At 51.5% G+C, this 16,380-nt stretch overlaps 5 protein-coding genes across 5 annotated transcripts; 4 read left to right on the top strand and 1 right to left on the bottom strand.

Moving 5' to 3' along the window:
- Positions 1 to 932: 932 nt before the first annotated feature.
- On the top strand, positions 933 to 2,000 carry STEHIDRAFT_56213 (NAD-P-binding protein; the record flags this gene model as incomplete). The annotated part of the gene is made up of 2 exons (XM_007303157.1): positions 933 to 1,543; positions 1,610 to 2,000. The coding sequence occupies 2 exons, from the start codon at positions 933 to 935 to the stop codon at positions 1,998 to 2,000; spliced, it is 1,002 nt and encodes a 333-aa protein (XP_007303219.1).
- A 765-nt stretch (positions 2,001 to 2,765) lies between these two features.
- Positions 2,766 to 3,907, top strand: STEHIDRAFT_156316 (NAD-P-binding protein; the record flags this gene model as incomplete). Its single annotated transcript, XM_007303538.1, has 2 exons — positions 2,766 to 3,403; positions 3,514 to 3,907. The coding sequence occupies 2 exons, from the start codon at positions 2,766 to 2,768 to the stop codon at positions 3,905 to 3,907; spliced, it is 1,032 nt and encodes a 343-aa protein (XP_007303600.1).
- A 2,027-nt stretch (positions 3,908 to 5,934) lies between these two features.
- STEHIDRAFT_146756 (uncharacterized protein) lies at positions 5,935 to 6,568 on the bottom strand. The gene is made up of 2 exons (XM_007303537.1): positions 6,431 to 6,568; positions 5,935 to 6,361 (listed from the first exon to the last, which is right to left on the bottom strand). The coding sequence occupies exons 1-2, from the start codon at positions 6,559 to 6,561 to the stop codon at positions 6,181 to 6,183; spliced, it is 312 nt and encodes a 103-aa protein (XP_007303599.1). The 5' UTR covers positions 6,562 to 6,568; the 3' UTR covers positions 5,935 to 6,180.
- Positions 6,569 to 7,810: 1,242 nt separating this feature from the next.
- Positions 7,811 to 9,928, top strand: STEHIDRAFT_168112 (uncharacterized protein). The gene is made up of 3 exons (XM_007303536.1): positions 7,811 to 7,996; positions 8,059 to 8,122; positions 8,180 to 9,928. Exons 1-3 carry the CDS (start codon positions 7,989 to 7,991, stop codon positions 9,716 to 9,718), a joined length of 1,611 nt encoding a protein of 536 aa, XP_007303598.1. The 5' UTR covers positions 7,811 to 7,988; the 3' UTR covers positions 9,719 to 9,928.
- A 212-nt stretch (positions 9,929 to 10,140) lies between these two features.
- STEHIDRAFT_96393 (ARM repeat-containing protein) lies at positions 10,141 to 16,285 on the top strand. The gene is made up of 16 exons (XM_007303535.1): positions 10,141 to 10,291; positions 10,354 to 10,478; positions 10,583 to 10,703; positions 10,763 to 11,276; positions 11,330 to 11,776; positions 11,833 to 11,920; positions 11,976 to 12,193; positions 12,252 to 12,491; positions 12,551 to 12,854; positions 12,922 to 13,065; positions 13,125 to 13,270; positions 13,337 to 13,515; positions 13,574 to 14,397; positions 14,460 to 15,002; positions 15,063 to 15,882; positions 15,941 to 16,285. The coding sequence occupies exons 1-16, from the start codon at positions 10,194 to 10,196 to the stop codon at positions 16,194 to 16,196; spliced, it is 5,067 nt and encodes a 1,688-aa protein (XP_007303597.1). The 5' UTR covers positions 10,141 to 10,193; the 3' UTR covers positions 16,197 to 16,285.
- The last annotated feature ends 95 nt before the right edge of the window (positions 16,286 to 16,380 follow it).

Here is a 16,380-nt window from a genome sequence, read left to right as displayed (position 1 = left end):
CGATACTACTGCAAGTCGGGGTGAATCATATATACGGACGACACGGCGAGTCAATGCAATCATTAAGGTGGCAATATATTGAAATGAAACGGCATCATTCCCTGTGCAGTGATTGCGCCGCCCAGAACAGGTTCAAAGCCGGATACAGTAGTCTGGCGAGTTAGCAGTTCGAAACAGCTAGAGTAGTTCTCATAGACTCCCAGGCTCTGACTCGACTGAGAGGATCTGATGTGGGAAAGCACACATGTATATAACAAGTATTATGATCGGGGCCAAGTGACACTAGCGACGGCAGGGAAACATGATAGTCGAGCTTGAGCTTAAACGATCATGGTGGTTGTAGACGAAGAGTGTTTTGCCACACTTGTCGCCGCGCGCTGTACTCTCTGGCCGCTAACTTAGTGGCGTAGTCGGCAGGTGCCGGCCTCGTCACCGACAAGAAACTGGTGCTCGAGACTTTCTTCCTCTTTCCTCTCTCGGAGACAATCTCTGCTTCGACATCGCAGCGTTGTTGGTTCGCGCTGTTACTTTATGGATCTCCTGGTCGGTGTATTCTGTGGTCCTGCTAGGTGGTCTAGTCGACTCCCGCTCTGGCTGCTTTGATGGGTTTTACCCTTTTCACAGGCCGTTGTCAGTGCTGGTGAGCGGTGCGAGACCAGGCTCTTTGGTGATACCCCATTCAGCTGAATGGTCCCGGCGTGAAAGCTTGCGATCGGTAAGATAACCAAGGGTACTCTCACTAACGGAGCGCTGCATGGTGATCTGGATGAGAAATCCGTCATACCTTAGCCGCGCGAGGACGCGTCGCTCATAAGTACAGCGGCCGAACTCTGCGAGGATGCGCTGTTTATAGGGCGGCTGAACTTTGGCCTACTGCTCCCAAGCTCTCACACTTCTCCATTCTCGACAAAATCTTGCAAGCCTCCTCCACTATGCCCTTCCTTACCCTTGGTGGCTTTCCGGCTTTCATCTATCAACAACTCTTCATAACCCCCACTCTCGATCCCACTCTCACCTTCGCCGGCCAGACTGTCATCATCACAGGCGCAAACATCGGTCTAGGATTTTGCGCAGCCCAACAAATCGCTCAGCGCGGCATCTCTAAACTTATCCTTGCCGTACGCTCTCTCTCCAAAGGCGAGGCCGCTGCCGCTCAAATCCGAGCCAGTCTCTCGAGCAGCCAAAGCCTAGAGATCGAAGTATGGCCACTTGATCTTTCTTCATATCAGTCTGTGAAGGATTTCACAACGAGAGCAAAGGGATTGGAGAGGTTAGATGTGCTGTTGGAGAATGCTGGCATCGGAAAAGATGACTTCAGTGTGACGGAGGACGACGAGGCCACGATTACAACGAATGTCGTTTGCACGACCCTGTTGGCGCTCTTGCTTCTTCCGAAACTGCGCGAGACGGCGGAAAAGTTTGAGGTTGTGCCACACTTGACCATGGTGTCAAGCGAGACAGCGTTTTGGGCGAAATTCGAGGAGCGGAAGGCGGATAATATTTTTGAGAAGTTGGCGGACCCGAAGTCGAACATGGCTGACCGGTTCGTTCACTCGAGTCGGATTTTCGCTCTTCAGCTTTATACAACTGACGATCTTCGGTATTCAAGATACATGACTTCCAAGCTCATCGCCATATACTGCTTCCTCGAAATCGCGTCGCGCTCATTTTCTTCGTCCGCGCCACCCGTCATTATCAACTACGTTAATCCCGGTTTTTGTCGCTCTTCCCTCGACCGCGACATGAAAGGCAACGTCATCACTTCCATCTTCAAACTACTCTTACAGCGCAAAACCGAGGTCGGCGCCCGCACACTGGTTCACGCATCTGTGGCAGGGAAAGAATCACATGGGCAATATTTGTGCGACTGTCTTGTTCATCCGTCACCTGTCGATAGGAGCGATCTTGTCGCGGAGAGAGATGAGTTGCAGAAGAAAATATGGAGTGAGATGACGATGAAGTTGGAGAAGATAGAACCTGGTGTTACGCGTGTGGTTTGATTGAGTCGTGGAATGTTTGACCTAGACGAAAGTAGTGTTATTGTGAGTGCTTCATTCGAAACTGTCTTCCACGCGGCCTAACACATACTACACAGAGTATATGCAATATTTATGTCATTGTAATGAGGGACGCTCTTCTTACGACCGTGATTCATTAAACTTGCGCTGGACGCTCAGCTGTCTCAGCATCAGCTACATATCGCCTGTACTTTGGCTTTCCGTATACAATCTTTAGCTTTCTACGGGGTTTCAACCCCGACGCGGGACATACATTCATTCTAGTTTTCTCAGATGAGACCGATGGAGCAGCTAAAGCATGCTCGCGGCAATGAGGACGTCCATTCGAACCCATTGGAATCCAATATGGAAAGTTCCTGTTTTGCTCGATTGACCAGAGGGTTTCTTGCCTTTTTCTCTTGGTCCACTGTAACCCAGTCATGATATGCAGTAGACGAAGTGCTCTACTCAAGCTTTCCTCCTCTTCCACCTGCAGGTCCATTGAAACCCATATTTGGTATAGTCCACATTATCCAGTGTCGTGGTCGGTCAAGCTGGTTCATGTAAGCGCCCAAGCTGATGATGAATATTACTTTTTCATGACGACTGCCACCTAATATAAAGCTTGGGAAGATATGCTGACCTCGATTCTCACCATTGCATCCCCATATTCCTTCTCCTTATACCGAAGGTCTGTCCTTCGACTCATCAGCCAGTCACTTTCGTCTCTGATTTTTCGACAACATAGCACCCAGACATCTTCTCTAGATGCCTTTTCTGACGCCAGGTGGAATTGCCGCATTCTTCTACCAACAATTCTTCGTGACCCCAAAAGTCGATCCTAAACTCTCCTTCACTGGCCAGACCGTCATTGTCACCGGCTCCAACGTCGGTCTCGGTTTCTCCACCGCAGAACAGATCGCCCAACGCGGCGTGTCCAAACTCATCCTCGCCGTCCGTAGCGTCTCTAAGGGCGAAGAAGCAGCCACTAAAATCCACGCCAGCCTAGCAAAATCTCAGGATCCGACTCGGACGACTTCGGCCCCCGGCATCGACATCGAAGTCTGGCCACTTGACCTCGGGTCTTATCAATCCGTGAAAGACTTTGCTGCTCGTGCGAAGAAGCTGGATAGGCTCGATGTGCTGTTGGAGAACGCGGGTGTGCAGAAATCTAAGTTCGAGTTGAAGGAGGAGGATGAGGAGACGATCACAGTGAATGTCGTGAGCACTGCACTGCTCGCGTTCATGTTATTGCCGAAGTTGAGGGAGACGGCGGAAAGGTTCGGTGTGCTTCCACATCTGGTGGTTGTGAGCAGCGAGACGGCGTTCTTTGCGAAGTTTGAGGAGAGGAAGGCGGAGAGTATCCTTGATAAGTTGGCGGATCCGAGGTCAGATATGAGCCAGAGGTGTGTTTTCAGTTTTCTAGGATTTCAACGATGATAGGATCACACGGAAGGCAGTGCGACGTTTCTAATGATTGCTCATGTGTGGTGCGTTCTGCCCCCGACGTACATAGGTACTTCAACTCTAAACTCATCGAGAACTACTTCGTGCGCGAACTCGCTTCTCGTGTCACATCTTCCCCCTCTTCACCCTCCGTCGTCATCAACGCCGTCAACCCTGGGTTTTGTCAATCGACTTTCTTCCGTGAGGGCTCCATCAACCTCGGACTACGCCTCTTCATGTTCTTCGTCCAACGGAAGACCCATGTCGGGGCTCGAAATTTTGTGTATGCTGCTGCCGCCGGTCCCGCATCACACGGGCAATACCTGAGCGATTGTAGGGTGCATCCGTCGCCGTGTGAGAGGGAAAATCTGAAGGCAGAATTGGAGGAGATACAGAGGAAAGTCTGGGATGAGTTAGTGCGGAAGCTGGAGAGAATAGAGCCAGGGGTTACGAGTTCTATTTGAGATGGTTTTGAATATGACCCTGGCGGGTCTTATGTGCCGTTTGAAGAAATAGGGCCGGTATTCACACTGGAATTAAATCATTTATGGTTCGACATGGGTGAACGGTGATAGGTGATACACAGTAGAAGTACATTCACCACCCAAGCTAAAGACAGATCAACTGATACCACGAATCTCGCTGTGCAAAATACGGTAACGCCACGACACAAACGAGACACGAAAGCGTTTAATAGAGACCAGCTCGAGATACAAGTACAGGGGGTCACGGTACGGCAGCTAGAGAGCAGGAAACCAAGAGGGGAGTCTCCTCCAAATCGCTCATTCTCCGGTAAGAATGAATTGGCTTTCACATGGAACTGTTCCCGCTCTTCATCTCGGTGAGTCTGCAGTAAATCCTCGATCCGTTCCCAATCGCCGCGTCCGTCCACCGCTACCCAAGGCAAGGACAGGACATCAGCCGTCCGCTACCAATCACAGAGCGAGAACCCGGGACTTTCCCATCTTGCATCACCCATATAGACTGTGATCAGCATCAGAAGGAAAGGAAATGCACGACACTGCGAAGGGCTATGCCAATAAGTGATGATGCTTACTCCTGACATACTGGATATCCATCTATTGTTCCATGACATCCGGGGCAGACGAAGTTTTCCCCCAGTGTCGACGCTGTCAAGCAATCCAGAACCCACCCGTTTCCCACTAAGTCATCGTATCTGACCGTCGTGAACCGTGCCTTTTGCTCTGCGCTGAATTCACGATTCCAATCTTCTGAATCGCAACCTAGGTCGTCAGAATGGACGAGCCTTGCGAGACCTCCGCCCTCTATGCTGATGTCGAGTACTTGGTTTCCCCAGAGACGAAAGAAGACGGGTTTATATATGTGTAGCGTGATGAGACCATCATCGGGCGAGTAGTCGACCTTGCGAATGACGAATGGAGCAAGACTGATATTGCGCCCGCCGTCGTTGTGGTGCCGAGTAGACGCTTCGTTCAACGTCTGTTAGGCAAGCTTCGTCTTCCGCATCGGGCCTGAAGTCGTGGCCATAGAGGACTATTTCAGTTTTGACAAACCAATCGAGGTCCTTGGCCAAAAGACTTCTGGCAAAGACATCGTGGAAGCGACGAGAGACGCAGCACAGATTCCTGATATCTTCCTCTTCTGAGTACTGAGCGATGTAATGGTGCAGTTCCGGTGGTAGGTTGGAATAGCCATCGGAGGGAGGGCAGGCCTTCGATACCAAGAGGTGATCCCCAACCGGCTGTCTGCCAGGTACGCTGCGGCTCGAAGAGCTTTTCAAAGATGGCCTTCAAATGAATAAAGAAAACACATTCCACGACGCGAAAGAAACCACTCACGTGTGTTTTGACGAGCGCCGCGGCCTTTCGATGGCGTGTGGTCTACCTCCGGGTCGACGAATGAGGGCTGGAATTAGAATACTTCCCAGATAGCTCAAGTCCGGTGGGTCGTCAAGGTCTAAGGTTGACAGTGTCTCTAGTCGCTGCAATGTCCCTATTCGGTCACATAGCCGCGTTCAGAGTAAGTATATCATTGCCCTGTACCCAGTATGTGCTATATCAGATGGTGGCTCACAGGTAGTGCGTCCCAACTCGAAGCCATTTCGGGGGGGGGGGGATTTCAGGCTCTTCTTCAAGTCGTGCCTGATGGTTCAGTCAGTCACGGTCAAATCAGCGATCAAGTCTTTGAACGGGGTACTATGTGTGTATAGGCCATACTCACCTCAGAGTCCGTCTCTCCTTCACGAGTGTTAGAGAGCGAAGGACATGGCGAGAACGAGTCACATAGCATTCTTATAGGCGCTGCCGACCATTCTTCGCATGGACGTACGCCACGCGCCTTCTTGAGTCACAAAGCCACTCATGACCGTTCAAAAATCGACTCAGTCAATCCGTCCTGCACATTTTTGTGTCTGCTTTTGCCGAGGTTGAATAATCATGGGGTGTCCCCACCACAGTGTAAGAGGGGGAATTGAGAAAGTGCAGACTGCAGATGATTTAGAGGTGAAGGGATGTCCGCCGTATGAGTATAACGAATTCGAGAGCGACGAGCCAGGCGGCTGTACTAAGGCCAGGTCCATATCAGACAAGAGAGGCGCGATTAAACAATACATGTCAGCGTATGGGAGAAAACGAAGTTCGTGCCAGGCAAGAGCTAGTCGACTACGACAGTAAGGTTGAAGGGAGACGGGGGGATAACGATAGTGACGACTTGATACGGTGGCTCAGAACCATACGAATCGTCCGAGGAACTGTCGTCACATGTGCTCGTGCGCTGGCAGAAAGGCGTTGACTTGGGCATAGAGCTCGACCAACTCTTGGTCATCGTCAGTCATTCCGTACGACCTCCATAAGGCCTTCGCCTCGCTTGCCAAGTCGAAACCAAGACAGGCAGGACAAGGCATTGACCAACCGCCGTACGTGACGAGGTTCGGCCATCTTGAATCGTCCCAATATATACAATCAGCTTTATGGAAGCCCGAGCGGGTGAAGAATGTTAATCCATACCGAATCGACATGCCTCCACAGACCTGCCTTCCTCCGTCACATCCAGGACAAACCCAATTTCCCCTTAGCACTGCTGGGGTCAAAGGCTCCAAAACGCGCCCACTTCCCACAATATCGTCGTATTTCACCATCTTGAAGCGTTTTGCCGTGCTGTGATCGAAGTCGCCATCCCAATCCTTTGATTCGTAGCCCAGCCCGTCAGTGTGAACGAGCTGCATAGAGCCCTCGATTACGGTCATGATATCTAGCGCTTCCCCCTTTTCGCTATCGCGGAAGAACACAGGCTCGTATATGTGTAGCGTGATGGAATTTGTGTCTGGCGAAGTTTCAACTCGACGGATGACGAAGGGAGCCAAACGTCCTTCGCGCCAAGGGTCTGGGAACGAAAGTCGCTGGTCACTCAGACCTTGCTCTCGCTCTCGCTGTTGCTCTGTGAGATGGGCTCGTTCGTTAGGATTGAACTTGTAGCTCAGGAGGAGCATCTCAGTTCTGGCGGCGTGGTCGAGGTCCTTGAGCAAGAAATCTCTGGCGAGAACGTCGTGAAGGTGATGAGAAACGAGAGACAGATTTCTAACTTCTCCATCATTCAATTCTTTAACAATATGATAGTGCAGTTCCGGTGGTAGTCGGGAGAAGCTATCAGACGGAAGTTCGTTCTGAGACGTCACTGGGGCATGTGGTACTAGGTCGTCCTGGCTCCGAATACTTTTGGAGGTGGCATGAAATAGCGCTCAATCAAGAGGTAGACATTAATGTAGATAAAATGTACGCACAGGGACTCTGATGAGTTATGCTGGTCACAATCCATGTCTGAGCTCGCCGTGGTGTAGCACAAATCAAATTTGCGCAAAATCACAACTTGAACCGTCTCGGGAATTGCCGGCCGCTCAACGCAAAGCTCAGCGGCACTGGCATCAAACTGGCATATCCGTGAATCGTGACACGGATTTTATTTCCCCTATTCGGCGGTTCCACATAGCTTCCAGATTATTTAGCATTTTGAAGCCATTACTTCGATCCCACCTCATGTTTGATTATTTGGGCCCTGCGTCGAGTCTTTTTTCGAGCGTATTCCGTGTGGCGCCGAGAGCAGGGCCACACTTTATTTCATCGCACGGCCGGGTTCTCTTTGTTATGAGAGAATCATACCGTGAGGTGTGGAACGTTGACCTCGAAGACCTTGGATATTCATACCAACGACCCAGCCTATATCTCAGAGTAGTTTTCCTCTTAGATTCAACCCATGTATGTACGATCTAATAGCGGGATGCTAATTACGCGTGGGGAAGATCGGATTGTCAGCCGATCAACGCCTCCACAAACGCTTTGCATATCATTCGTCGTCTCACTTGTTCCTCCTCGCCTCGACGTACGATTCCGAAGACCAACAGTTCCAGTACATCTTGAATTCTTCGTCAGCTTCTGCCCAAAGCGGATTGTGTCGTACAGGCGGCGAGTGATCTAGTATATCGTCTTGCTTCGAATCCGGGCTATACACCCCTTCAGCTTCATACCCCAACTATCCAGCGCAGGAAGCTATATCTGGTCGAATCGGACAATGAAAGTGTACGCCATCTTCTTCCTATCGCTCTTAGTGGAATCCATCTAATCAAGGCCTCGTTGTGCAGGATCAGCAATCGTGTTCGTTCGCCACAGAGTGGGGACACTACACTCATATCCGAGACCGTCGAGGTGCGTTGTGCAGCAGCATGCTATCTCTATCTACGCTCACTGATACTCCCTTCAAAGGAGCCCACTCAGAACGCAATCGCTACTCGTCTTCCTCCTGAGGTTTTGCTCCAGGTTTTTCTCGACTGCGTAGAGGAAGATGCAGAAGAAGAGGCCGATGGATTCAGTGCCGCCTGGATTCAGAGCCTCGCCCACGTCTGTCACTACTGGCGGGAACTAGCCCTCGACTACCCATTGCTATGGTCCAACATTGTCTTCACTCGTTCCTCCAAGATCCTTCCCCTGAAGATGCTTGAGTTGTCGAGGAACGTTCCCATCAGCATTCGCGTCAATCTTGGATGTGCCCCGCACTCAAAGTTGTACGAAAGCGTACAAGAAGTTCTACACCATGCACCCCGTGCCAAGGAAATCAGTCTGGAAAGTGTGGATTCCGAGCGGTTTAATAACCTGCTCGCATCCCTTCCGGCTTCCTTCCCCTTCCTGGAGCGTCTTTCGTTGAAAGGCATCCTGCTTGACTCACGAATGATGGCTTTCCAAGTGCCATCACAACTCTTCACGAACGACCCCCTGTCGCTTCGCTCGCTAACACTTCACCACTGTGCTACCACATTCGACGAACAACTCTTTCCTGTCCATTGCCATAAACTCGTGAATCTGGATCTGTGCCACGTAGGACCGTTGCGCTGTGATACCATTCTGACTATCCTCGAGAACGCTACCAACTTGGAGACGATATCCATTGACAGCGTCACCGGTTTCATGCCCACGGGAGGTCTACCCGAACCACAGCCCAATCAAATTGTGGACCTACCGAACCTCACTCGCCTTGCCCTCTGTGACCAAGCCTTCGCTGTATTCTCTCTCCTGCGCTACCTTTCTTTCCCTATCCAAGCGGTCATCAATCTACGATTCAGCATAGGCACCTTCCTACCATTCCCCATCTTTTCCCTCCTCACCTCACATCTAGCGCGCTCACCCCCCATGCAAAGTATCTTACTCCACGCTCAAGACTTCCGCGCCCGTCGTGGGCTTCGTGTCATGGCATGGAACAAGAACATCCCTCCGGAGTATTTTTACATCGAAGACCTACCTGCACCCAAATTAGACGTTCATTTCTCATGCACGGACGGTTCAGACGACGCAGCGCTCCGCATAGCTCTCAACGATCTCCTGCGCTCCGTCACCGTATCCTCCGTGCACTCCCTCACCATAGCCCGCATCACCCAAGTCATACCCACAGACCTCTGGTCCGGTCTCCTCAGCTCCTTTGCATCCGTCAGGGACCTCTGCCTCCACGGCTCTACCGCCATCCGCAACATCAGCACCGTTCTCGGGTCGTCTATGTCCCTACTTCCTAAACTCGAGACATTAACGATCTACGAGGCAGCATTCAGGAGTAGTGCTGGGGCGAGGGATTTCGACTTTTCGGCGCTGATGGGATGTTTGAAGGCGAGGGAGAAGAATGGGAAGAAGGTGCCGAGGTTGGTGGTATGTTATTCGGATGCGAGGAGGGAGGATATGGAGGTGCTTGCGGGGTGTGCGACCGAGTTTGTGTGGGATGGGAGTCAGCAGGGTAGGCAGAGCGTGCCGGTGCCTTGAAATATCAAGCGACGTGTTGTCAATCTGTGACCGGGGAAGTAGGGTGACCAGCTCGAGTCGAGCTCGCGTTTGTGAAACTTGTAAGTTGACGGTGCATCTCTTTGTATCTGGCCAGAAAATCCCATTTGAGACGTTGTATACTCTGCTGTACTGGTATCGGAGAATTTCTACTATGTTGTAACATTGTGCGTATGTAGTATCATTATCGCTCCCGTGTGCTTTTGGTTGTCACCCTCTGCGAGTGCTTCAACGATCGAGTGTGGCCCACTGGGGTGCCACACCGTGAGTGCGGGCTGCTTTGAGGTGGTTGAGAGCATGTTGTGCTCGAACGCGTCTCACTAATACCACCATCTACCTTGCCCTGTAATTTCTCGTAATTGCTTCAGGACTGTAAATCATTGCTCAAGGCGTACCAATAGTCAGTAGAGACCAAGATCTTGCGAGTGCTCTGGGGTGAGGCCGGAAGAACGCCACCATGGGCAACACACAGTCTGGCTACCCCCTCACGCGAACAGCGGCGGCCTTAGACTCTTTCGTATCGGAACTTGGGTCTGACATCGTGTACGAGAAGAGGTACGTTCAATATCTTATTCGCAGGACCACCTACACTACTAACGCATCGTACCGGCTACTAGCCTGGGCACCTCACGATACCTCAAGACAGTACGATGCACACACCGCAATGGTTTCCTAATAGCAAAGATATTCATCAAACCCGACCCAGGATGGAGTCTCCGGAAATACCAGAGGAGACTGAAGAGTGCGTCTTCGTGTTCCCCACACATCCAACAAACTATGATGTTCTCGGTAGGCTGTGAATGTTCCCCGTGAGCTCATTCGATCTTGTGTTCCTTCCTGGTACAGTTGAACGGGAGGCACTGTTAGATATTCCAAATGTATACAATTATCAGACGTTTGTGGAGACGGACAAGGCTGGATATCTCATTCGACAGTGGGTGGCGAGTAATTTGTATGATCGTATTAGGTGCGTCTTTCTTGAATTTAAGTCTTGGTTTCCGGCAGTTGATTGTTTTGGCGTGATAGTACACGCCCGTTCCTCAGCTCGATTGAGAAGAAATGGATCGCTTTCCAACTCTTGGCCGCACTTCGGGACGCACGAGCTCATAAAGTCGCCCACGGAGACATCAAATCCGAGAACATACTCGTAACTTCCTGGAACTGGATCTACCTCTCCGACTTCGCTTCCCACAAGCCCACATACCTCCCTCTCGACGACCCCTCCGATTTCTCATTCTTCTTCGATACTTCTGGGCGGAGAACGTGTTATGTTGCGCCGGAGAGGTTCTACGCTGCGGGTGCAAAGCCGGATGGGATAGGGGCAGGACGGAGAGCCAGTATTGAGAGTACGGGTACAAGCGGTGAGGGTAAAGTAGGAGGGGTGACGGAAGCGATGGACGTCTTCAGCGCAGGATGTGTTGTGGCGGAGCTGTTCAGGGAAGGCGCGCCATTGTTCACTCTGAGCCAGTTGTTCAAGTATCGGGAGGGTGAATATAGTGTGGAGGGTCCTCTGTCGGTGATTGACGACCCCGCCATCCAGGTTTGAGCCTTCCATCTTATAATTCTCGTATGTGTATTGATCTAGACCCATAGAATCTCATCACAGAGATGATATCTCTCGACCCGACCAAACGACCCTCCTTCGAGGCACTATTGCACAACGCACGCGGAACTATCTTCCCCGAATCCTTCTACTCCTTCCTCCACAGCTATATCGCCTCCAATAACGAACTCCCTTCTTCATCCCCGTTCTCCGGCCCTCCGTCCTCCACGCCGGCCTCAGTACCTCTCACTCCTACGGTTTCAACCACTTCTAACACTACCATCAAAGCAAGCGGAGCAGCCACACCAGTACATGCTCCTTCCGGACCTGGGACGGCGAATGGGAACGGAGGTCCATTGCCGAGCGATGCTGACCATAGGATTGAGAGATTATGGGAGGATTATGAGAGTGTGGAACCCTATGTGGTTCAAGAGCGGGAGGAAGGAGATGAAGAGTCTGGAGCAGGAGAGTACTCCGGTTCGGCGAGGCCGTATCAGGTAACGCCAACGTATTTCCCGTCAAGTTTGTGTTTGAAACTCAATGGTGGGTGTAGGATATTTTTCCGGCGGAACTGTACATTCCAAATCGCGAGTCGAAACTACTTGGTCATTTTGCATCACGAAGGCGAGCCGCGACGGAAGGTGAACACAGTTTTTCAAAGTCTCTGTGTATATATCTTGCTAAACTGTATACTAGATGGACCTGCCCTGATCATATTGTCGCTTGTATGCGCGAACGTACGGAATTGTTCTCAACCATCCAGCAAACTTCGTGCACTGGACGTCTTCCTCGCTCTTGTCGTTCATCTAACGGATGAGGCGAAGTTGGATCGCATGATACCGTACATCGTCGACCTTCTTCACGATGAAGCTGCATCCGTACGAGCAGCTGCCCTGCGGACGCTCATGCAAGTCGTACGTCGCTGTATACTTCTTTCGTGAAGGAGCATACGCTGATTCAGTATTTGAATAGCTCATGCTCGTCACCGTCATCACGCCCTCCAATGCCACCATCTTTCCAGAGTACATCATACCGAACATACAGACACTGGTCCAAGATGTCGAGGTGTCGGTCAGATGCATGTATGCACAATGCATAGTACCTCTAGCAGAGACCGCAGTTCGGTATCTAGAGATGGGCCAGGCGCTGAAGGCACATGGAGCATTCAAGCTTGCCGCCGAACCTGTCGAGTACGATGAAGCGCACTTCGAAGTAGCTACCTTCCTCTCTGAAGTTTGCTTAAGAAACTGATGAAAATCTCACCGCCCTAGTTATCGTACGATGCAGCTCTCCAAGACCTTCAAAACTCCATCCAAGACCAGCTCGCCACACTCCTCGTCGATCCATCCAGTGTGGTCAAGCGCGCGGTCCTCCACGATATCTCCGCTTTGTGCATCTTCCTCGGTCGACAACGGACAAACGATGTTCTTCTTAGTCATATGATCACATATTTGAACGATAGGGAGTGGCTTTTGAGGCACGCGTTCTTTGATGCAATTGTGGATGTGGCGGCGTGTGCGGGTGGGAGGAGCCTGGAGGAATACATTTTGCCGTTGATGATCCAGGCATTGTCTGGTATGTTCCCTTTCTTTTCACTTTTGAGAGGATTGTACCCGGACTGTATCTGAACAACTGTCGATAGACGTGGAAGAGAGCGTGGTGGCACGGGTGTTGGGTGCCCTGACGAGTTTGTGCGAGCTGGGTCTGTTCCAGAAGATGCGGATATGGGAACTCATGAGTGCCACGCTTGGCTTCCTCTATCATCCCAATGCGTGGATTCGTCAAGGTCGGGCCTCTAATAGCTGTATATAGTTTGGGCTGAGCTCACGCAGTCCTCATCTTCAGGTGCTGCCGCGTTCATAGGGTCTGCCGCAAATCATCTACCACAGAGTGATGTGTGGTGCATCTTGTATCCTTCTTTAAGACATTATCTTCGATCAGACATCCGTGTAGTCGACGAGATGAGCTTGCTCTCTGCATTGAAGCCTCCGGTAAGCCTATCTGTCCATCAACTCACCCACTGTATTTCTCTAACAAAGAAAATTGCCCACCACCAGTTATCTCGACAAGTTTTCGATGCAGCTGTTCAGTGGGCGATGAAAGCCGACTCGAAAACCTTGTTTTGGAGAAGCCATCGGAGAGCCGCAGCGGCGAAGAGCGATTCGCCACAAGACAGCGTTGCTGCTGTCCGGAAGATGGGAAACGCAGCTGGAATTTCGAAGCATCAATCCGAAGAGTGAGTCTTTATCATTTACTTCTGTGGAGTCCAAATCTGACACAATAATTACTCGTAGGGATGACGCACAGCTGCAGAAACTACGGCAGTTGGGCATGACGAGCAGCGAAGAGGCGAAATTGATGGCTATGCGAGACTACATCATGAAGCTCGCTAATGCTATCTCAAGCTTCGCCACACGGCTACGACCCGAGGATGATGCGGAGCCGCTAAAGACTATCAGCGACGTTGAACTCCAGAAGCTGAAGGTCGTGCCACAGACGGTATTCCTGAAGACTCGCGCATCTGAACTTTCCTCGCGTGCAGCGAGAACAGCATCGGCTAGAAGGGCGACTTTTGACTTGACTCGTTCCCCCATTCTGGACACCCCGAGACTTTCTCGCCCACCGAGCATTGACTTTGGTCCGAGTGGCGCTCCATTCGAAGACCTCCGTCGTCGTCTCAGTGCCATCAATGGGTCCGCCACATCATTACCCACTAACAATCGCATCGAACCGCATCGTATACCCTCCGCTACATCCGCTATTACCAGCCCACTCGCATTACCCTCAATACCTGTAGGCCCCGCACTCACCGATCTTCCACCCGTCTTCGATAGACCTGGTAGTCCGACTGAATCAGTGTTGTCGAACACAAACTCTGCGGCCGCGTTCCGCGGAGGCATGCATAGGTTGCACGTTGGGAGTACGGATGGTCAGAAAGCTGCGCCAGCTGTTGGGTCTTCGAGGGCGAATGCGACGGGTCTTTTGGAGCCGTTGTCGAAGTTGAGGTCTGAGGGGTCACCGGAGAGGTCGGGGAGGACGTCGCCTGTTTCCGCTGCGGGGACTGTACGTGGGCAGACTCGACATCGCTTGGCACCGTTGGTTCCGATTTCTACCTATGGTCAGTTATGCTCCTCTTACTACGCCCGACATTAGAAGCTGACATTCACCTGTTATTCACAGATGGACAAGAACCTGGAATCAGCAACCTACTGGAGCATATGTACTTGGACAGTAATCGCGACTATCAGGACGATTTTGGTCCCAAAGTCCACGAGGGTCCTGTACGTCGACGAAATGCTGTTCGCCACAGCTTCGCTCCTCGAGACGGAACAGCTCGCAAACCAGAAGCCACGCTCATTGCACATCTCGTTGCTCATTCCGAATCAGTTACCGGTCTCGCCGTCTCGCCGGACCATATGTTCTTCATGTCGTGTTCAGACGACAAGACCGTTAAAGTTTGGGATACGGCGCGGTTAGAACGGAACGTGACGAGCAAACCACGACATTCCTATACGCAGCACCATTCGAAGGTGAAGTGTGTATGTGTGCTGGAAGGTGTGCATTGTTTTGCGAGTGCGGCGGAGGATGGCAGTGTTCATGTCGTGAGGGTACATGTCAGTCAGTCAGGAGCGTTGCCGAAGTATGGGAAGCTGCAAACTGTGAGGGAGCATAGATTGGATAGACCCGGGGAGTATGTCACTTGTATGGCACACTACAACACTGGTGAGTACTTTCACTAAGCCGAATACTCCACAGGTTACTCATCATTTTTTCGTGGCACAGAATCGTCCTCCAATCTTGTCTACGCCACCACACATTCCTCTGTGTCTATCCTCGATCTTCGAACGATGCGGATACTCTTGAGTATGGACCAGCCGAATCACTATGGACCTATGACGACGCTATGTTTGGATCGGAAACGGGCATGGTTAGTCACGGGCACCGCGTCTGGCATGTTAACGCTCTGGGACCTTCGTTTTGGGCTACTATTGAAGACATGGAAAACTGCGGCTGCGACTACCAACGGCTCAGCTCGGATACATCAATGTGTCGTGCATCCAACACGGGGAAAGGGACGTTGGATAATGGTAGCTGTCGATGCACCGAGGGCCACGTCCGAGAGTGCTGCGACCTCGCTTGTAGAAGTATGGGACATCGAGACAACATCACTTGTGGAGGCCTATGGAACGCGTGTCGTTTCACAAACGTCCACGCCTCTTGACGAACCACTAGATATCTCTGCCGGTAACGCAGAACCCAGTCCGGCATCCGCTATCGCTGCACTTGTCAAAGCACGACAACCAGGCCTGGGTGCTCCGTCGAACTCGCGCCGAGCGTCATCCGAGAGTACTGCGCGGGAGTCCATGCTGAGTGGGCCTTCTCCTGCTATCCGGGCGGTCTTTGTCGGTCATGAGTTCGGTGGGCATTCGACGGTGCACAGGGCCACGCAGATGGGAGCGGATGGGCAGTTGGCTACCGGTGCGAGAGGCTTTATGATTAGTGGGTCGGAGGATCGAAGATTGCGGCTTTGGGATTTAGGGAAAGTAGAACGGACTGCGGTTCTGAGTGGTCTGGAGACGGAGAGCGACAGACCAACATATGGGTATGTGATGCTCGCACTGTATCTCCGCGTTCGGGTTCTAACACACAGTTCTTCACAGCACAACACATTCGTCGAACGGATCGGTGACGGCTTATGTCGAGACCTGGCTCCATCCCGCACAATTGAGCAGCCACAATAACCGACCACCACAACGGATGTCCTTGATCAATAATAGCCAGCAGAACCTAAACAAAGGGCATCAGGACACGATTGCTGCTTTGGCATGTATCGATTCGCCTTTTAGAGGGGGGATTGTGAGTGGTGACCGGGCGGGGGTGATCAAGGTGTGGAGAGTGGACAATGCAGATGCTTGATCATTTTTGTTTTCGATGTGGCCTTCCTTACCTTGTTCACACTAGACTGGGACTGTAATATATACATTGCCTTTGTTTCTTCCTTTCGGAATGCATTATGGGCTGCTGTGCATATCGCAATTTGCGGCGGGCCACATGGATCGAAATTGAACATATATACGGGGAGCAGCAACCACAGTCAATG

This window comes from Stereum hirsutum (genome assembly GCF_000264905.1).
Source record: "Stereum hirsutum FP-91666 SS1 unplaced genomic scaffold STEHIscaffold_6, whole genome shotgun sequence".
Taxonomy (NCBI): Eukaryota; Fungi; Basidiomycota; class Agaricomycetes; order Russulales; family Stereaceae; genus Stereum; species Stereum hirsutum.
Note: the sequence above shows the minus strand (reverse complement) of the source record. Positions and strands in the feature narration are given on the sequence as shown.